Raw genomic sequence first — 22,971 nt, forward strand, 5'->3', positions numbered from 1 at the left:
TGTAATCCTACACTATTAACAAAACTGTTGTCTCTGGACCTTTTATGATGTTTTCGATGTTGAAAACACACATTGCCAGCTCATATGCCACAGGAAACACATCCGGTTGAATCCCACAAGATGTCAGAACAAATCAAGAGGCAACATGCCTCTTTTGAAGCGCAATACCTAAGGCCACACATGACAAAGAGAGAGAGAACGACAAGCATGCAAAACAAACATGCGGAAGTGCGATGCTTCTTTGTGTTTTTATGGTTTTATTTGAGGACCGTTATCCACGAATTACATCACCTTGTCCATCTTTTCCTGTGCAGTACGATAGTGGTCCGCAATGTAAAATTAGCGTCAATGCCCACCGGTTGTCATCATGACGTTAGCTGAGATTTGCAAAGCGATTATCACATTCATTTTCATTTTCTGTACCGCAATTGTATCCCAAGATACATAAGATTTACTGTGCTGTACTGATGTTGGATACCACCAATTTCGTTTCCAGTCCAGTACAAGGTAAAATTCAAGCAGGGTATTGGTGATACCGATCCCATACCAACACTTTGTGCAAAATAAACCTCTGGTAAATCTAAAATAAGATAAAATAGTAGTGTATTTTATATGACAGCTTCATAAATAATACAAGAGAGTAGAGTGATCGATATATGTATTTATTTTAAACTCAAAAGTATATTGCTCATAGCTGTTAGACACATGCTGTTTTATAATACTGGGTGACCCTAATTGAAATTGCCAGTAAATATTTAATTAAATAAATAAATGTCACAATAATTGCACAAGTTAGTCAATACGGTACATGCATTTTAAAATAATTATTTAACAGTGAAAGCAAATTAGATTGACTATAAATAATAATAGATATATTCTATAGATAATACGTGATTTTTCATCCAAATTTTCCGGTATATGTTTTTCTAAGTTCACAATGGCGAGATAAATTCTTTGGGAAAACCTTACCTGAATGAATCTATCCTGTTCCACCTATATGATATTATCTCAATGATACAAATATGAACTCATGCAGCTATTTGTTGAAGCATGCATGCATTTTGCTACTTCTTTCATAACCGTATTTATTAATTTGCACAACTCCAACAGCACCTATACTTAGCGATGCTTTAAACTCCACAGTTTCTTCTTCCTTTGTAGCCTACCTGGATTGTTCCTTTCTAAAAGTGGAAGAAAAAGTAGTTCCCAACAACCCTGTATCATTTTGCAACTTTTCTCTTAATGGTAGGTTAATTCATGTGCAACTAGTCATCTGTTTTTACCATCTCAATCTGAGGTTTCTATTAAATGTATATACAAACAACAACAAGCGTGTTGTTTGTTGTTACATGAAAATGCAAACTTGTAGAACTGCATCATGAGAGCTGTTTCTAATACTTTGGGTAGCTCCATGACAGAGGGAGGCTCTCATGTGATCAGTACATTTCTACATCACTATGAACAAGCAGGCATTGCAATAAATCACAATACAATTAAAGGGCAACACAAGATGACGGCTGTATTACACAAAGATTTATTCAAACAGGACACATACAGTAGGCCAATGCCATTTTTATACGTTTTTATGCATGAAAATCTGTTTATTATCCCTTCTTCCCTAAAAAACCCCCCAAAAACTTCCAAATAAATTTGACTTCAGTTACAATGTGTGACATCAGATTACCCAGTCTGCTTTAATATCTATAAAAAGCCCTTATATACTGTAAGCTGAGTACCCAACACATTTCACAGCAGACAAGTGGAACAGCATACATACTGTATATACACAGTTAATACATAGCAATCAAAGGCGACCGACCTACTGCTGCCTGGTACAATTTATCATGAAATTATGCATGATTTTTATTTTTATTATTATTATTATTTTTTGCAGATAGAAATCTGAATCCTCCTCCCACATTGAGCTAATGTGTTGGCAAAGCACTTTGATACAATGTAATATGTTATCACATTAATTACATGAGGGCGTGTGTACCATACAATGTCGAAAGATCACAAGCTTCAAAAATATGACATCCTCTGGTAAGAAGGGAATGCGAGCCAGGTGGGGGAGGGGGGGGGGGGTAAAGGTCGTGCAGCCATGAGTCTAAAATCTGGAAGCACGTCTAACTTTCATTGGTCAGATGAACATATCTATATATCTATATCTATTTATCTTTATATATATATATATATATATATATATATATAGTAGTTATTTCAATTCTTGTAAAAGCACAATACAAAACCAATCAAAACGACCAACAAAAAACAGACAGCAAACAAAAACCCATACACCGTAATCTATATATTGCTAGGGATCTTGGAGCCCAAGTATGTCTACCAGGTCGCATTCATGAAAACCTGTGGTAGAATACTTGCATTTGTTTCTTTTGGAGAGATTTACAAACAACAGTCAGTTAGCGCCGAGTTTAGCCAGCGTAGCCATAGTTTGTCATTTATGAGGAGAAATTACACACTAAGCTGATGATCCAAAAACGTCTCGGCATTTACACACTTTTGGATGTCAAAGTATCAGTTTGGTGTACTCACGTTTTTCCCTTTCAAGGCTTTTGGTCCTGTTTTTGAGCCGCAAGGCTGTGGACAGTATATGGAAGATATCATTAGTATTGCACCTCTCTTGTGCAAGTATTTACATTGTCTTGTACATTACAGGCCTGTGTAGCGCTTTGCCAGCAGTGTTTTTCCAAAGTCCATCCAACACTGAAGAAGAAAAAAACATGCTGCATTGCTTCCTGGATCCAGGTTGGAAATAGAAAACCTTGTGTTCTCTTGTTCACCAGTAAATGCATCTCTGATGACGAGTTTCTCCAAAAGAGCACAAGGATAAAAAGGTCTTAATCCACCATTCACGGTGTCTCCTTAAAATCTCACACCCAAAAATGTCCCCTAGAGCTTGCTGCAGGTTCAAATCCATACCAGTAACCTGAGAGCCGTAGGTACTGATTCCAAGTTCCACTCTTTTAGCTCCGTTGTCATAACCTCAGAGGTCAGTGCTGCTTGAAATACATTGCTTACAAAAATTGATAGAAATGCAAAAATGCTGAAACTGTGCAGCTTCAGCCAGAGAGTGTGTCCTTGGTGAGTGTTTGCGTAGAGAGAAAGAACCAAGACATCATGTCAAATCTGAATGTAAAATCACCAATTAATCCATGCAATGCCTTTTCTCTTTTCTGTCTCATCATTAACCAACTAACTCTTATGACTCAATTTTTTCAGTTGGGCACTTATTGCTTCCCTGACACATAACTGTATTGCTTGTTTACTCACCGTCATTCCGTGTTTGTTCTAAACCTCTAATGCATTCCGAGCTGTTCAGGACAGAACCCCACGGAATATTTTGGCGGAGGCTTTTTCCTATGAAGTGACCCACTAAAAGTGTGGCGCCCTGCGAGAATAAGTCAGTGAGAAGGGGAGGCCCCTGACAAAGGAACCTGCAGCATGATGCATTACATAGTGTGCGTCGCTGGCAAGAGCATAAGCGCGAATGTGTTTGATGCACATCCCATTGATGCTTTTGTATTCATGATCCCCGTTCTCAGCTGATCCCTTATTACAAAAGCATGCCAGTAGCACTGAGCACCGCTCCAACAGCTTGCCTAACAGGTTTTTCACATCTTGAAGTGGTACAGTGGAGAAGCCATCGCTGCTGCACAAGTGGGGCATTATATTGCTAATTTATTCTCTCGTATTAAAGTTTAACTATGCTGCTTGCCTCACCCCCACTTGTGTACATTTGTGGCTCCTTAATACTGAGATGTAAATTGGAGAATCTGGATGACTGACTATGGCAATAAAGTATGTACACCAGAAATGCATTGTCTTTGATGACCACAAAGTATAACTGTGAGTATCAGAAAAATGGTTCCACAAAAAAATCAGGTTCCAATAATTAGTTAGTTCAAATTAAAATTATCAAGTGTCTTTATAATGATGTTGAATTTATTAGACAATGTAATAATTACAATTGAAGAAAGCTTTTTTGCCCCATGCAGACGTCTCCAGTACTGTTACATACAAAATCCCACATGATGGCCATGATATGCTGAAAATGCTATATTTTACTGTCAAAATGCCATATTTTATAATTGTAGCATTATTTTCACTGAATGAATTGTATTGGAGGGGAAACATTGGATTCATAGTAGTTAGACTTGAGTTGGCTAAGATTATTATTATTATTATTATATATATTTTTTCCCTACGTAGAACAGAGGTCACAGTTTTATTTGGACGATGTGTGCATTAGTACCAGTATGCGCCATCTCAAAATTTAAGAAGAAAAAATATATTTTTGTTAAATTTTGAAGAAACTATGGCATTTATTGCTCATATATCCTAGTCACTAAACAGTTTAATTTGAACTGACTAATTATTGGTAACAGATTTTACATACCGTATTTTCATGACCATAAGGCGCACTTAAAAGTCTTAAATCTTCTCCAAAATGGACGGGGCGCCTTATAATGCGGCGAGCCTTATGTGTGCACCGAGTTCCAAAATCTATAAATGTTGTTGTGTGATGAGCACTCCGCTTGACTGACTGGGAGCATTTCCTGCCGACATGCTGCTTATATAGAGGAAAGGTGGACGTGACTGAGGACAGCATGCGGACGTAAAGGGGGAAGGGTCCGCGTGACAGAGGACGCTAAAGACACGCCCCCAGTAGGTATATAGTTCCGATATGTGCATCGGTTTGGCTAAGGACCCCCGAAAATGACTGCGGTCAAGCCAGCCGCCACTTGTAAAGTAGCAGTCAAGCCAGCCGCCCCTAATTTTGTTCATATTAGGCATTACTGTAATACGTCGCCAACTCGCGGCGAAAGCCACCTTCGAAATAAAAGCCTCCCAATAATACGGACGTAGCTCATAGATTTTAACAGATGTTTTCAGTCAGGGGTAATGACACCAAAATATGCAGTTTTCAGACTTTTATTTTGAAATACAATATCATATCTTCATCAAACCTCTTTTAGTGGAGTCCTTGGTGGTCTGTCGCACAGATTTGGACTTGTCTTGCGATACCAATGGGATTACGTTGGGGTGGCTTTGGCTCAGTAGGTAGAACAGGTTCGAATCCCTGCTACGACTGTCCGCATGTCAAAGTGTCCTTGGGCAAGACACTGAACCCTAATTTGCTCCCAGTGGGCCTGGCAGCGTCTCGCATTGCAGCAGTCGCCCATTGGTTTATGAATGTGTGTATCAATGCGAGGCTTTGTAAAGTGCTTTGGGCACTGTGATGGTGTAGATAAAGCGCTATATAAGTGCAGTTCATTTACCATTTATTTTTCCCAAGATATCAAATAAACTACATTTTTTAAATGTATCTCAAGATTCAAATTAACTTTGCTGGTTGCATTCCTTAACCGAAGAGCACTGACGTCTGCATTATTGGGAAGCTTTTATTTTGAAGATGGCTTTCGCCTCAAGTTGGCGACCTATTACCGCAATGCCTAGTATGAACAAAATTAGGGGCGGCTGCCTTGACTGCTACTTTACGAGTGGAGGCTGGCTTGACCGCAGTCGAGGCTGGCTTGACCGCAGTCGAAAACCTACAAAGAGACACGCTTACGAAGCACAGTTTAACCCGTAAGCTATCAGTTACGCGGAGGAACATGGGAATCGAGCAGCCGCGAGAGAATTCAAGATCATCGAATCCATGATTCGCAAGTGGAGGAAGCAGGAAAACGAGCTTCGCCAAGTCAAGAAGACAAAGCTGAATTTCCGCGGAAACAAGGCGACGTGGCCCGAGCAATGGATTAATGAGCAAAGAACAGCCGGGAGAAGTGTCTCTACACTCACCATTTGACTGAGTGCAATAACTCGGAGCTTGACAAAGCTTGTGGATGCTTGGGCTAACGTGTCTGCTTGCACTGTTGTTCGAGCTTTTGTAAAACCCGGCATCATTTCTGAGGAGCCGCACGGCAACGAAACTGACTCTGACAATGACGAGAGGAAACCTGGCATGTTTGATGGAGAACTTTCCCAGCTGTTCATTTCGGATACAGAAGATGAGGACTTTGATGGATTTGTGGATGAGGATTGATCAAACATAACGTGAGTACATTGTTAAATACTTCAATAAAGTACAACCAAACTCAGTTTTGCTCCCGCTGCCTTTTTAAAAACATTGTTTTAGCGTGCATGCATGCTACCGTATGTTTTAAGCTAGCGTATGCTTTACCATGCCTGCGCCTAATAATACGGTGTGCCTTATGTATGTGTTAAATACAGAAATAGACCCCATGACTGAGATTGCGCCTTTTAATACGGTGCGCCTTATGATCGTGAAAATACGGTACACATGCTTTATCACAAACATATGGAGGATACTTTAGTGGGACACGTCGTGGTCTACCTTATTCATATACTTCTGAAATGAAATACTTTCTGAGTAATGCAGCAAACTGTATTAGTTTTCTACTCATTGCAGTGATTCGCTTCCCTTCATAACTCTTATGAGAGACTTACTCTGGAGGGAGATTAACAAGGTTCAGGCAAATACTGCAAGAGGTTCAGGATGGTCTTCTAGAAGGCTGTAAGGCAGCAGAGTGAGACCAGGTGCTAAATTGTGTGTGACCCTGCTGGATGATCCTGTTCGATTAGGTTCCAATGTGATAGGTTCCAATGTGATGTACTAGCATGTGCCAAGCATACGAGATGCTCTGCAGCATGTCCTGATGAAAACAAATGAAGGTGAATTCAATGAATAAGTCAGACTGCTTGTTGGTCTGTTGTGTGCAGTTCAGACGGACTGTGTCACAAGGAGGCTTGGGACAACTTTGCTTAAAATAGTTGTACAGCACTAAAGTACTCTGCTGCATTTAGGAACTTCCATACTAGGAAAGTATGCATCACTGGACTCTGACACGGACTCACTCATGATTTTATCATTAGTGTTGATGAAGAGACTTCTGCAAACGTGTGGCTGTTGCCCTCCAAACACTATTATGTTGCTCTTGAAAGATGCGCATGAATTGAAACTATGAAACTATCCTGTAGTATAGCTAGCATGGTTAAAGGTCAACCTTTGTAATTAAAAATAATTTTCATTTTGCATGCAGTGTAAGTGTAAATGTTTCAATTCAAGCTTGCTGGCTTTGCAGCAACCACTAAAGTCATCATGCTGATACATTAGAATTTTAAATTCTGTTGATGGGAAGGGGAAAATGACTTTAAAAAGACCTTGATAGTTGCAATCTTTTGCGCTTTTCAGCTATTGTGGTTCATTCTGAAGTATGTGTAGCCTTTGCGGGATCACAAGGGAGTCTGACTGGAATTACCTACAACAGAGCTTTCTTATTCATGTGCACAGTTTCTGAGGCTGCTGTGTGATGAGAGAGGAATATGTATTTTTTCTCATGCTTTGGGGGTGGATGCGACTGTGGTTTCTGACGCTCCTGGGTACCCTCTGTAATTTTTGACAAGTGTGTACTCTGTACCACTCTTGTAGTTCACGTTCCTCTCATGCTCTTATTTGCCGCTGCAATAAGGCAAATAACCCTCACCCTCCTCTCTGGTATGAATTGCCAGGCTGATCTCTCACCCCTCTGCTGGCTGGAGGGCGGTGGGAACTGACAACATGATGGCATTGTCTCTGGTGATGGGAAGATACAGTCTCGGGGGGGAAACACTGCCCTCGCAGACTCTGATAGGAAAAAAATGGGTAGATTGAGCTGGTGCATGCAGGGTAAATAGGGCCTTCATGTGGGATTTCTTGCCACACAGCAATGCCGAGTCACTAGGGTGGGAACGTTTGGGATGGAACGGAGTTGAGCGCTATGCCAACACACTGAGAAGCCAATCAATTATTTACATCACAGCCACCACCTTCTCAGCTTGTCTGCTGTTTTGATCCAGTAATCTTCCAACGCACACCCACGTTATTACTGTCAAATATGATAAGGAAAAGGCAGTTTAAAAAAAGTCTTATCATACACGATATTTGCTCGCCACTCCCGCAGTTAGGCCGTGGATACAAAAGATATCAGAGCACATCTTTCAAAGTGTATTCTTTTGTTTCAGATCTCTTCGCGTTCAAACAGTGACCTCTGTCTTGCTGTTGGTAGGCAGTCCCTTGTGCTTGGGGTGTGTGTGCGGCGAGTGGCCGTAGCCCAGCGGTTGGGAGAAGAGCTCGGGCAGCGTTTCAATGCTGAACTGCCGTTTGTTGGAGTAGGCTTGGCGCCGGCTGTTGGGTTGATGGTGCAGTGGTTGGTGATGCTGCTGCTGGATGGTGTGGTGATGCTGCGGGCCCTGAAGGACCATGTGTGATGCAGCCGGGCGCTGGACGTGACTCTTGCTGGGGTCCCAGGCTTTGAAGGCTGATCCCGACGTGAGCGGGTGCGTGTTGGTTTTGGATATTTTGGGTTTGGGGATCTGGGAGGCGTTGATGGTAATGGCCAGCGGTGCATGGATGTCGGGTGGCGGGAGGAAGGACTTTTCCTTCGGGTGGAATTTGATTGGCTGGAAAGTAGGAGGAGACTGGCGATGGGTGTAATCTACCATTGGGTAGCTCTTGTAGTAGTCTCTGGGAGTTGTGTCTGGATTGATAAGAGAGAGAAAAAGTCACTCTGACTTACAAGCTCATTTCTTCCATGACCAAGCTCATAACTTAATTTACTTGAATGTCAAATCAGTTTTCCCCATTGAAATGCCATTAATCCATTCTTGTACCCTGCAAACACCACTATTTTTTGTTACGCTTTTAATAAATAAAAATAGAGCTATATTGTCTTAAAACACAATAAATCATAATAACAGACAATGTAAAGAAATAAACAGGTTTTAAACGTGTAATTACTGTCCATACGGTAGTGTTTGTGTTTTGGATGTTTGCCTTTAATTGGTGTGGTCTAGTGTGTGACGTCAAGCACTAGAGTTGGTAGTTCAGCGGGAGCGTCTGGGTGTAAATTGCGGTATACAGCAGCTCCTTGTTCTCATTTTGTATGTGTGTGTTGGACCGTTTGTCACGTTCAATAAATGACTGAAAGTGCTCTCCTCCGCTTTTCTTTCACGTCACTCGTGTGGCAGCGTATCTGAAGCTTGCTCAAGTTCACCTCAAATTTTGGCTCAAGACAAAAAACTAAAAAATCCACCAAGCAACGGCTAATATTAAAAGAAAACTCGTAACTCGGGGCACTCGTAAGTCAAGGTAACACTGTTCAATAGCTTCAACTTGTTACACGTACATAAACTGTCCAAAAGTATTCATTCCACAGGTCTTCTTTTAGCAATCCTACAATGACTATATTGTTACTAGAATATTACACAGTAGATCGCAAACCTCCACCAAGGCCCCACTCTTCTCTTTATTTTCGGCCACGTCGTCTCTCTGTAGCAGCCCGCTTCTTCTCTAACTAGCGCTCTATATTTTTATGGTTTAATAAATGTGATAAAGTACCAAGTACAATAGCCATAAAAGCCTATACAAGCTAGCCATTCAGGGCGTCCATATATGGAATCATTCACTGTACGGGTGTGAGCCTCCCACTGTCATTCTTTTGCACGCCTTAGACAGAAAATGTATTAAGACTAAGTCAACAGCACCTCTGCTGGTTGCAGCCAACTAATGCACTCCATTTTGCCTCAAAATGCTTCAAATCCATTCCACACAATCAATAGAATCCTTAACGATCAATAAATCAATTATTATCCCCATTCCTAACAATCTGTCATTTTAGAACAAATTAAAAAGTCGACGCAAAGGAGATGAAACCTGCAGGCTGTTTGCATCACAGAGGATACGAGTGCTGCAAATCATTCATTTACCCAAACATTGAATTGTCTGCATGCTATTATGAAAAATAGGGAGAACAACTTCACCGAAAAACAGACAACTACAAAAAAGAGGGAGAAGCAAGATGATGAGGGTGTGTTGCACAAAACCGTACAGAAAGAAAGTAGAACGGGTTCAGCATGTCATGACGGATTAAGCGCCAACTCCCTGAGAAGAACACAACTGTGCTGTTCGGTCATCACCATTGCAGTCCCCTCACTCCGCAACACACACACACACAAGCACCCACACATGCACACACAGACACACACTGGCCTTAAGACACCATCAACCTTGTTTTCCTTTTTTATGAATAATTTCCTTCCTCAAGAAAAACCAGCTGTTTAGAAAAAAAGGTGGACTCTTTCAGTATCCTGATGCATATGTACAATACATATGCAGTTTGTGTTTGCGTGGCCATCTGTTCTGTCACAAAGTGAGAAAAATATGTGATGTATATGTAGAGCTGTGTAGAAAAGTAATTTTACATTTGTACATCTTACAATGTGTAGCTTTAAAATCACAAGTGTCTAAGGTCTTCTGTGGTGTAAAATGTGTTCATAAAGACTGCAGAATGGCTCACACACATGCTGCATCACCTGGCAAGCCACCAGTGACTTGTATGTGTGTGTTATTATTATTTAGTTTAACCTATTCTTCCTATTCGAAGTATGTCTTTTTTTAAATATACTTTTTGTAGGAAATAATTCAAACTTGAGTGCAAGACTGTTCAGCTACCTTGTCTGTGCATTTTTAGTGAGTAGTATTTTCCTCGTTGCTCACTCTGTTCTTCTCATTTGTCAGAATCTAATGATGGTATACATGTGCACGTGTACGTCTATGCAAATGATTACACGTTTGTGTTATGTGAACCTACTGTATATGTAAATGTTGCATTAGGGTCTGTCAGAGAACCCAGAGGGCGAGTTGCAGGATTGAACATAGTCGCCTCACCCTGCCTCTGTCCAGACTGTTGTTACTCACCATTAACACCTCGCTTGGGGATGCATGTGTACTTGTGTTGCATTGACACAAACAATACGTCATCTTTTTTTGTGATTTTATTATTGGAGTCGAACTGTACATCATGCAACTTTGTCCCATCTCGATCCTTTTTCCTTTTTCTTAACAGCAAGTCTAGTTTGTCATTGCTGTTTACTTTCTTTCACAGGCTCACATTTCTATTTAGAGAAAGGTCAGCTGTCAATAAATGTCAGCGTTCTAGTGGCTGAGCTTGAGACAGATGAGAAACACATCCATAAATATGTGCTGATCCCAGTTATAATCAATACTGGACTTCCCCGGTTTCATAATGCTAATGGACTATTAATGCGGTTCAATGTTATGCATAACTGAGTTCCAAATTCCAAAAAGGAAGACAACTACAGTGGATATAAAAAGTCTACACACCCTGTTAAAATCCCATGTTTTTGTGATATAAAAAAAAAAAAAAATGAAAACAATATAATTTCAAAACCTTTTACACCATTAACGTGACCTACAGCATAACCCATACTACGTATAACGAAGTGGTAGTGCTGGGGATTTAGTTGGTGTTTGTAACTCTTTTGCTACTTATCTCATGTACAGTATACCATATGTCTGTATTTATTATCTCAGCATATTTTAGCGAGTGAGTGGTATACTTACCTACACCCTTCAGTGAGGAGTACTTATTGAAACCGATTCCCAGGTTGTTATGAGGGTGAGACAAGGCCATGGCTGGACCCAGAGGAGACAGGGCTGCATTATTCAAATGGTTATGATCTAAAAGTAAAAGAGAGCAAGAGAGGGAGAGAGTCTGCATTAAAATTTAGCCCTAAATGAAAAAATAATTACAAGAAGTTAATGTACCATTAGTTTTTAGTTATGATTCTGCAAACCATGGCCACTGTATTCTGATGCTACAAGAATCGGAGCACATGTAATGATTATCAGAGGCTCAATGGGCATTTGTGCTTTTGCGTCAGCCCCTTTACATAATATTTCAGTTTGAAATTTAAAAAAATCTCTTCATATCGCCTTTAGAGGTGCAACTCAACACACACTATGACAACAAAATGACAATTTGACCACAAACCTGAGAGCTCACACACACATTATCTCTCACACACATTTCATCAAATGCTACTATGTATAATACGTAGTATCACATCATTTAAAAATGCTGCCCCACATGTTCTGCCCAAAAAAGCAAAACAGACATACCTGTAGAGTTTTAATCCATTAGTGTTTAAATTTGTTCTTCAGTTCTCACATAATATTCTGATCATGCATCCTTCATGGTGGCAGTTTTTGTAAAAACTTTAGAGTTACATTCTCCCTGAGCATTTTAGTGGCAGTCAGAATCGTAGAACCTCAGGGGCAAACAACCTTGAAGCTTCCACTGTATTCTCTGCCTTTACAGACTCATAAACCTAACACCTGTGTCCGCCATCCCTCCAATGCCTGAGAGTCCCATCAGTGGGAATCCAGAGGAGTGGAAATGGGACAGGGGGCGATGTAGGGTGACTACCATAGAGTGAGAGATGTGCCACAAACACTGACTGATTGAATTTGAAGCACATCTTCAATTCCCCGTGTAATTGATATGCAGCGATGACATGCTGTGTGCGCCGCGCTGAGCTGAGAGGCACAACTGTGTGATGTCATTTTATCTGTGCGTAGCTGCATGCGACCACCGCTTGTTGCCTGGCTGGGGCCACCTGCACTTCCAAAATAGACATCATTTATGACCTATAAATTAACTACGCCAAACAAACAAAAACGTGATGTGTGCCTGCAATTACAGATCTTTGAGTGTTTTTTAATAACAGTGATAAGGGGGAGAGCTTTTGCTCTTTAAGTATCCTACATTCTCAAGCATTCTTCGAGCAAACACTAGTGGAAATAACGGGACAGACAGGGAGAGAGAAAGATGAACAGAACCAGCAAGGGAGTCAGCCAGCGATAGACTGCCGGAGGGGGAAAAAAAATCAACTAATTGATGGAAAGATCCTTGGCCAGTCTCCAGTTTGACCACAGGGCTGTTCCCAGTCACCAGAGAGCTCCCAGAGAGTGTAGCACAACCACGTATGGGTCCTTTTTGCTTTTCTGGCTTTAGTTCCTGCTCCTTTCTCTTTTATTTTTGATACATCTGTTGAATTATTTCACTACAACTAGTTTTGCAGCAGTGCACTTTAGTAAAGTCAAACTAAAAGTCAGAAAAGACGAGCTAATTATTTGACTCCTCGACAAGCATCCAGAGTGAAGTCATTTGAAATATACTGTACATGTTGTGACATGCTATGTTTCAAGTATATATTTTAATGGGGAGATTTTAAGCATGAACCTGACACTAACCTAATCAAAATCCACCAAAATTTCACATGGCATTTGCACAATGATTTATATGGAATTCATTATGAAGTGCTTTTATATTTAAGCGGAAACACAATTCAAATATAAGGTAAGTGACACTATTTAAAGCGGCACGCCAGATTATCAGGAAGTATAACAATGTGATTTATCCAAGCCAACCATAAAAGAAAGGTTATGATGATTAAAAAAAAGTATATCATTACTTTTCTAACAACTATATTGATTGAAAAAGTAACTATAATCCTGTAATGTAGGAGCAAAATTTAAGTTGGTTTCAAACAGTTTGCCACTTGACATCACTACATCTTTTAGGCTCAATTTTACATACAATTATGAGTTACTACTTAAGCTGGAAAGAAGAGGTTACCTCATCAATCAATATGGTATAGACAATGCATTTAGATAATGCATATATGATAACATAATAATACATATTTCTGCCCTTTGTTTATTTTATAATTTGAGACTGTGTAACTTTCCTTCCTTGGAACATCAGCAGTGAGCAAAATGGAATTTCAATTTACAATCATTTACATTTTCATCACCAACGTAATACACATCTATCTATTTTAAATTTAAAGCAGCCTGTTTTTCTCAGAGTGTCACATCTTCAACCTATTTTACATTTTGTGTGCTTTCATGTGTCGTTCCGGATGCTTCCCGTCTGCTTTGTCAGTGTGGTACCATTGTAGAAATAATTTAGGAGTGAGCGTGAGAGAGAGGAAGAGCAGATCGAAAGGAAAATGTTTCCTGTGTTTTGTATTCTTGCATACATTTCCCCCAATGCCCCATTTTTGCTGTGAGTGTGCACCGCGTTTTTGATGCGCTATATGGTACGGGGGGTGGGGGGGCCCTCCGAGGAGAAACACTCATACGTATTCAAATTTATGTTCATTACTAAGAGGCAGAGAAGCAAATGAGGACTTAATCAGTATATGAGTGTGCTTCACAAAGTATGCAGGGACATAGAAATAGGGAGAATAGACCAATTTGGGGCATGTTTGAGTGCAGAAGGACTTTATTTACATAAAGCACCGTGAAGGTCCACATGGCCTCCGAACTACTTTAGTTGGAGTTGAAGCATGTTGCAAGTGCATGCGCTTCAATCAGCATGTGTGCGCATGTGTGTGTAGGCCAGCAGGGCTCAGCATGAACGTAGAGGACTGCTGGAAGGGCTTCTGCCAGCCTCACTCTGACATGAGAACCAACACACACACACATACATATACACACAGAGGGGTGAATGGCATGGGTGGCATCGAGATGGAAGGAGCGACCTGCGCTGTTTAATGCATTAGGAATGAAGAGATTAGCCTTGCTCCCCTCACACACAACGCCGCTAATGATAAAAAGCCAAGCGACTTTTATCGTATACAGTTGAACCTCCGGGGTTGAACACAATCCTTTCCAGATTAGATTTTGGTGATAATATTTTCCCCCATAGAAACAAAGGAAACAGTTTGCATTACTAAACCTCACTATAAAGTCAATGTTTCAAGTCAGTGATTCCAACCAGTGTGCTGTAAGAGATCCTCAAGTGTGCCACAGGAAGTTATCCAATTTTACTTGATTGGTCCCAAAATGATTATCTATTACAAATAATATATCACCTTTCTGTGTAATAATAAGGATAGGACCCAAAAATGCACGACTCCACTACAAATGGACAGTCTCAAAAAAGAGTGGTTTAATATACGGGCAGAGGTCGGTACACAGGCAGGCAATCCGAAAGGCAACAGTTTCCAAAAACATGAGGCAAAAAGGCAAGGTCGATAATCGGAACAGGGTCTAGTCGTACTGTGAGTCGTGGAAACAAGGAATGCTGGTACGCGACGACAAGGTACAACGAACTGGCGACTAGAAAGAATGAGACACGAGGTTAAATGCAAGGGGTAATTAAGGTGAACGAGGCACAGGTGGTGAAGATGCTCTCAAGAGCAGGTGTGTACGAGACAGGGGGAAGATAACAACCAGAACACACACCCATGACAGTACCCCCCCGCCCCCTTTAATGGACGGCCCCAGACGGCCCTGGAGCCCCAGGATGCGCAACGTGGAAGTCCCGAATGAGTGAGTCATCCGCAATAAACGCAGACGTTCCTCAGGCCCGTAGCCCTCCCAGTCCACCAGATATTGGAACCCCCCCCCCCACCCCACCCCCCCCCTCCGACGAGATGACAACAGCCGCCTCACAGTGAAGACAGGGCCCCCATCCACGAACCGGGGGGGAGGCGGTGGCCTGGAAGACGGGATCAGAGAGGACTCCCGGGTGGACCCGCATTGACCTTGGGAGCCTAAGCTTCATGGTGACCAGGTTGATGATCTTTGTGATGGGGACCTGGGAGCAAGCTTCCTGAACTCCACGCGGAGTGGAATATGTTTGGTAGAGAGCCAAACTCGCTGACCCACTTTGTAGTTTGGGGCCAGTGTCCTCCTACACAAAGTCTACGGAGATGTCTGACCAAGGACGTTGTAGTATTGGCAGGGGTCGCAACTCCCCAGAAGGACGTTTACGAGAGGGCTTATTAGCAGCACATACCTGGCAAGCATTGACATAGTTGATAACATCCCTTCTAACATTGGGCCACCAAAAGCGCTATTCGACCACAGATTGAGTTGTGGCAATGCCTGGGCGACATACAGTCCGGTTAGTGTGAGCCAAGTGGATGACTCTTCCCCTTAAGGTTGGAACCACATAAAGCCTGTTTTCAGGGCAACTTTCAGGGCTAAGAGTGTTCTTCAGAGCCTCTTTTACCGCAGTCTCAATGTCCCAAATAAAAGCAGAAATGAAACATGACTCAGGCAAAGTGGTTTTAGGGTCGGATAAAGAATTCGCTATGCTGAAAATACGCGATAAAGCATCTGGCTTACCATTTTAGAACCAGGTCGGTAGGATAACGTGAAAATGAATCTTGTGAAGAACAGAGCCCATCTAGCCTGCCTCGCATTTGATCTCTTAGCAGACTTAAGATATTCCAGGTTCTTGTGATCTGTCCATACTAAAAACGGAGTATGTGCCCCCTCTAGCCAGTGCCTCCACTCCACCAAAGCCAACTTGACTGCCAGCAGTTCACGGTCACCTATGTCATAATTTCTCCTGGCTGGAGTCAGTTTTTTAGAGAGATAAGCACAAGGATGTAATTTACCATCCTTGAGACATTTCTGGGAGAGCACTGCTCCTATACCGGCATCAGATGCATCAACTTCTACCACAAACTGTTGTTTGAGATCTGGCAAAGTGAGGATGGGAGCGGAGGGAAAGCTCGATTTTAGTTTCTGAAAAGCTGACTGACAAAGCGGGTTCCATATGAAAGGTCTGTGTGGCAAGGTAAGATCATGCAAAGGCGAGGTTATAGAACTTAAATTTCTAATGAACTTTCTGTAGAAATTAGCGAACACTAAGAACCTGTCTATGTCCTTGCGTGACATGGCAGTGGGCTAATTAGTCATGGCATCAATTTTGCAAGGGTTCATTTCAATTTCACCTGGAGCCAGCACGGACCCCAGAAAAGAAACGGACGCCTTGTGGAGCTCACATTTCTGACATAAAGTTGATATATTGACATAAAGTTAATTCTGCAGTAACTGCTGCAACACAGAGTGGACATGAATGATGTGAGTCTCCTTATCCGGGGAGAATATCAACCAGAACACACACCCATGACAAGATTGGCCATTGTATATGTATACACATTTTTTGTTTAGTGGTGTGCAGTGAGATTTTTCTTTTTCTTATGTAAAATATATGAACCTTGTCTCAGTAAAGGTTGGGAAATACTGTTTTAACAAGTTTGACATCTTTAATGGAATACCAGTACAAAAAGGAGTGAAACACTAGTGAGAGTAATATGATATCACAATAAAATAGCAAGTCTTGAGTTTAACAATAAATGACAAACACGCGTCTCAATTTTATTCCATGTGCCACACAGTTTTTATGATGCTGGTGAACTGCGTGATATGCCGACATCATGCATGACAATGATTTGAATTAACCTTATGTGAGACACAGGCGTATAAGGAAGTCCTCGAGTTACGACGCACTCGACCTACGACGTTTCGGCTTTACGACGCCCGTGCCTCGTTCGCCATTTTGTCCCCAGCAACATAATGTTTCTGCTTAGCTAGTGCATAGTGCTTGTCTGTGTTTGTGCGGTGGGAGTATCTTTGCCTTTTTCGCCCTCCTTTTTTTCACACTCTCAGCAGTAAAGGCAAGTACAGCATCTTATTTTTTTATTTTAATGTATTTTAGTTTCTTTATACGAAGTGTTAACCTTTCCTGCTACGGTCACCTGAGGAGTTAACTCCCTTCTCTCGTTGCACAGCTGAGCTGGGTGGCGGCAAAAATAAAGGCACGAAGCACCGATTTGTTGCTTTAATGACTTTATTAGCTCCTCTGTACATTCAACGTCAACGGGTCCTCCACTAATCGCTACTCTTCCCCGGTCGCCGTCACTACACTTGCCACTGTACACGCACCGGTGCGCACTCCTTCCTCCTTCGCAGTCCCGTCTCACTCACACATCGACGTACACGCCCACACACACTGAGCTTGCTGTCACAATCACCTGGGACAATACCTGTATTTCGCCGTAAATTTCGACTTTAACGGTGAAATCCAACTTATGCGGAAAATCGTGTTACGTCGCCAGCGTAGGAACGGAACTCGTTCGTAAATCGAAGACTTCCTGTACTGTATTTCCCCCTTCTACCTCAAAGTCGAGAGGTTCTGGTCTCCAATGTCAGCTCAGGCTTCTCACGTAAGGTTTGTGCTTGCTTGGGTTTTTTCCCATTACAACCTTCTCCCACATTTCAAAAATCCATCCATTTTCTGTACCACTTTTCCTCATTGAAGACTAAAATACACATACTGTAGGTGTGAATGTGAGTGTGAATGGTCATTTGCCTATATGTGCCCTGGGATTGTTTGGACCCTGCCACCATTCCAAAATCAGGGGCAGGCTCCAATTCACCTGCGACCTTAGCGAGGATAAGTGGTATAAAAAATGAATGGCTGGATGGATGTTCCCCTCAAATCTTTGTGGAAGAACTAATTGTACTTTCTGCAGAGTGTATGACCTTTGAGGTTCAACTGCAGTTTATACCGTCAGATCTGTTCAAATGAGAGTGAAAGAGAGGGCAGACGAATATACTACATTACACATACATGCTGGGAATGTACCAAAAACTAAAAGGCCTTAAAGTAAAACAAAATGTTTGTGAGTCAGGCTTGCCTTCTGGCAAATGTGCTCATTTAAATTAATAAAGCATAAACTTGAGTCCATTTTACCCCCAAAACTGAGTTTGCAAGGGCTGTAATTGTGCATAATTTGGTCAATTTATTTAACCCCCTTGGAGCAAAGACATTCCTACGGGAAGTTAGCAAACCCTTGTCCTTGCCTTCATCCTCCTTTCCTCTCTCCATATTTTTGCTAATGCATCACCTTGTATCACCTTCTTATTTTCTGTCAGTGTTCATGTCGCTGTGTGATGAGGCTTTTAGCCTCTTCTTCCTTTCTTCCTTTACTGTAACTTTATGTACGAGGTAGGCCATCTGTTGTCCTTTATGAATGAAGCTGGGTGTAAGGACAGTCCTCATGCACTATTAAATCACTTTATCCTTGACCATCCGTCCCAGGACTATTTATACTATACTATTATACTATTACATATTGGATGATATATTGGGTGTATATACCTTTCAGTTCAGATGTACAGTTTTAGACATTTTTATGAGGTTTTATTAAGTCCATGCAAAAAAAAATGGTCGTCAACCACCATCCTGGAATGGATTGTCATCTATCTTCAATATTGGTTGGCAATGTACACGCATGTTTTAAGACAGTGTTTCTCAAACTGGGGTACTAGCTGTAGCTTGGGGGTGCACAAAATAATTAGCAATAAAGTATAATGTAGTATTATTTTAAAAAGTGCATACCTGTATATGGGGAATGGCTTACCGATGAAACAAACAAACAAACAAACAAGCACACAACAACAAAAGCAACAAAAATTACTCCCTACCTTAGCTTTGGGCTCTGATGTGATTGTTATGTATCATTACATAAAGCTGGCATCCCTGTATTATTTAAATTGTTGTTCTTGTTGTAAAAAAAGGGGCATTATTACAGGAATAAAGTCACTTTTTTTCGAGAACAAAAAATACATATTTTGAGACAATAAAGGGCATTTTTTCTAAAATAAAAAGTGTAGGACCATTACAAGAATGAAGTTGTGTTTTTCAAATGAACAAATTAAAACAAATCTATCCTCATCAAACTTTGACTTTAATATCATAATATTCTGATTTTCTCTTTGGAAACAAAAATATTTTATTCTATCCGGACAAAATATTTTATATTTTACTTATTTTTTTCTTGAAAATATATGACTTTATTCTCATAACATTGACTCTCCCCCCTCAAAAATAGGCACCTTTTTAATTCCTATGGCATTTAGGGTTTTTAAGTTATATATAGGGTAGTTGGCATTAGGATTATAAGTGGTTGTTGGAAAAAATTCTTCCCTGTAAAGGGTGCCTGGATGCAAAAAGTTGGAGAACCCTGGTATAAGATGTGTACTGATGTGAATGAGTTCATGAGTTGAACTCTTCGCTGTGTTGTGTGTTGTTTAGAAGGGTCACCTTGGAACAACAAGGCTCTGTGTTTGAACCTGGTCAGTTTTTCATGTTCCGAGAACCCCACGCTTTTCTTGCGGGGTTCCCCACGGATGCTCTGGCTTCCTCCCACAGACATGCACGTTGGGTTAATTGGACATTGTTGCTCGCAGATGCTATTGAATGTGTGTGCGTGTGTGTGTGTGTGAGTGGTTGAATGAAATCACGTCTGTGATCTGTGAACCTCGCCCCATCTTTGCTTGTGTATGACAATGCGCAATTCAGGGAAGCTTCTTTTATACCCAATCATGGCACCCACCTGTTCCCAATTAGCCTGTTCACCTGTGGGATGTTCCAAACAGGTGTTTGATGAGCATTCCTCAACTTTTTCAGTCTTTTTTGCCACCTGTCCCAGCTTTCTTGGAATGTGTTGCGGCCATAAAATTCTAAATTAATGATTATTTGCGAAAAACTATAAAGTTTGACACATTTCTTCATTATTTTCCTCACCTTCTGGTTAAGACCATACTTGAATTATTCTTAATACCACCCCTATTCCCACATTGTGTTTATTTCTATCATGTTGTGTACTGTTTGAATGTGTCAAATCGAGTTAATAGAGTCATTTTAGTCTCCCAATACCAATAGTCTTGCCTGATTCGCTCCATTCCTTCTCTACTCGCACACAATTTGCAGGGTAACTGAAGGTTTATAACCCCATTACAGACTGCAATAAATTTGGCTACTTGTCCAGTCAGCAATTTAAACAATCCAAAGGCCCACTATGCATCTACATACAGTGAAAATAGGGGAAATAAACACAAGGCAACATGAGATGAACAGGTGGAACTTGATATAGACAAGACCTTTTAAAACTCTCTCTCTGTTTTAAACGTATTGTTTGGGATAGTGTGCATAACTTTGGCTGGGAGACAAACATGAAATTAGGGTAACCAACTTGAAAATTCAAAAACACACGTTTCCCTGGTATTGTTTTGCTACCTATTACAATTGATATGTTCATTTTTTTCCATTTAACATAATTGTTCATAAATGGACTACATTGACCTTCAGTGAGCTACTCCATAAAATGTTTAATACTTCAGCCTCATACTGTACTACAAACGCTGTGCTGATAATAATACTATCGTTTATATAGTCTCAAAGTGGATAAGTGGCTGAAACATTTTCTAATAACTTCCATTATATTAGTCTTCTCATCATTTGTTACAGTTGTATTCAGAAAGTAAGAACTGAGGTTATCATTTGCTTTCGAGGTTTTTTGCACTTAAGAAAAAGCAACAAATAAGACAATGAGGAGTCAATATACTTTGTGTTCATTACTCTTAAGATGCATTTCAATTAAATATAACCTTACATGTCCTACATTCTTGAGTGATGACTTCACATTCTTTGAACTAGAAATGTGTTTATCCAAACATAAATAGTCGAGTCAGGCAACAGACAAGTGTGTGTTATTTTGGTCTATACACCGAAACAGAGTTGATGTGTTGTGGTCCAACTTCTGTACAGTATGCATTTGCATGCTCTGTGTGTGAATTAATTTTTGACTCTTGTTATTTCCTTTTCATGCCATACATTCAAAGAGCTACTTTGATTTTGACAGGCATCGAAAGTCCCTCTTGACTCCTTCAAAGGCATCGTGACTCGTCATAATTTCTCCCTCCTACTCTCCTTTATGCTCTAATCGTCCATAACGGAACAACAAAGTGATACTCTATTGCCCGATGTCTCTCTTCTCAAAATGCAAGGATTCCCAAGATGTAATTGTCCGGCAGCATCATTCGCAACCTGACAATACTTTTAAGCATGCACGTATTCCTGTAATCGTCTGTGAGCGTCAGATGTAATATGCGTCTTTGGCAGTGTTGTATAATCATCTCCAGCTCCCCATAACAGCTGCAGAAATTTGGAAGGAGGGGAAAGAAAAAAAACATGTTATGCAAGAGGACTCAATTTGGGTCCAAAATTCATAAGCCTCATTTGCCCCAATTAATTTGCCAGGAAGTACAATGGCTTCAGATTTCTGATTAGCAAGGCGTCACAGCTATCTGCAAAAAGATTATATAATCTAGCTGTCTAAAATTACATTTGCTTATAGCCTCAGCATAAGCATTTTCCACCTGAAAGTAAATCCTTGGCGTACAAAATTCTCCCAAATAAACGCTTCTTTATCCGACTGTCCCTCTACCTGTGGAACTAATGAATTGATAATAACCAATGGTGATGCGTCTGTGCATGTAAGTCACACTATAGCCGCGATTCCCTCAGTGCTGCAGAAGCGATGAATTATTGAGCTAATCTGAGTTTTGAACGTGTCCTTTCATCGCAAGGGCCAAGCAGACCCTGGAGCTTTTATACTTTACACTCACATATATTTTTCCAACTCAAAGGCTCCATCCCTTAAGATAGAAGTTCCCTCGAGTCCGGCTTGTCGAGCGTCTGCTCTCCTACTACAGACGCAGCATATTTTTACTGTGAAGAACTTTGGTGCAGATCCAAATACTGTATTTATAGCATATCATGATCTATTACATTTTACACTACACTGAACAGGTCGTAATGTTTGCCGTTGAGATGCATTATAAATGTGCTGACTCTGTGGGTCCGTGTAGATTTAAAATGTCTTTTTACAGGGAACTGATGGGCCTTGGAAGACGTATATACGCTTTCCTGTGTGTCATTCTACTCTTTATGTATTCAGGCAAAGACCGAAAAGGAATTCAAGATTTACATGTTCTGTGCTCTTAACCGTTGAGTGTTTTTTTAAAATTTTAAATCACAATTTGAATAATGACCATTGTCAGTCCTTCTGGCACAAGGGATTAAAAGCCTCTTTCTTTTTGTTCATGAACCCATCAAAGCTGTAACCAGAGACTTATGTTGTACCCATAAAAGATGTGAGCATAATAAAATAATTGATACATATGATATTATCTTTTTCTTGATTAGGGCCATAAATTCTTTCGCAGTTCGCATCATTCCTCAACCGTCCTTATGAACACAGTTCATGCATGTTCATGTTTGGAACATCCCACATGCATGCATGTTCATGACAATAAAAGATGATTCTTCTTCTTCTTCTTCTTAAAATTGTTTTAATGCTAGCTTAGTATTGCTAGTGCTGCTGTTTTGTTGAAGCTGGATATGCATTCTCTATGAAGTTGAGCATTACGCT

General features: G+C 40.8%; 1 protein-coding gene across 1 annotated transcript in view; it reads right to left on the minus strand.

Annotated features, from left to right (window-relative positions):
* Nucleotides 1-1,518: 1,518 nt before the first annotated feature.
* Nucleotides 1,519-22,971, minus strand: part of LOC133466343 (protein shisa-8) — a 75,446-nt gene continuing 53,993 nt past the window's right edge. The window contains exons 4-5 of the mRNA XM_061749931.1: nucleotides 11,447-11,563; nucleotides 1,519-8,561 (exon numbers count right to left, since the gene is read on the minus strand). Coding sequence (XP_061605915.1) covers nucleotides 8,059-8,561; nucleotides 11,447-11,563 — 620 coding nt within the window. The 3' untranslated portion in view covers nucleotides 1,519-8,058. The remainder of the gene's footprint in view (nucleotides 8,562-11,446; nucleotides 11,564-22,971) is intronic.

This window comes from Phyllopteryx taeniolatus, chromosome 16 (genome assembly GCF_024500385.1).
Source record: "Phyllopteryx taeniolatus isolate TA_2022b chromosome 16, UOR_Ptae_1.2, whole genome shotgun sequence".
Lineage (NCBI taxonomy): Eukaryota > Metazoa > Chordata > Actinopteri > Syngnathiformes > Syngnathidae > Phyllopteryx > Phyllopteryx taeniolatus.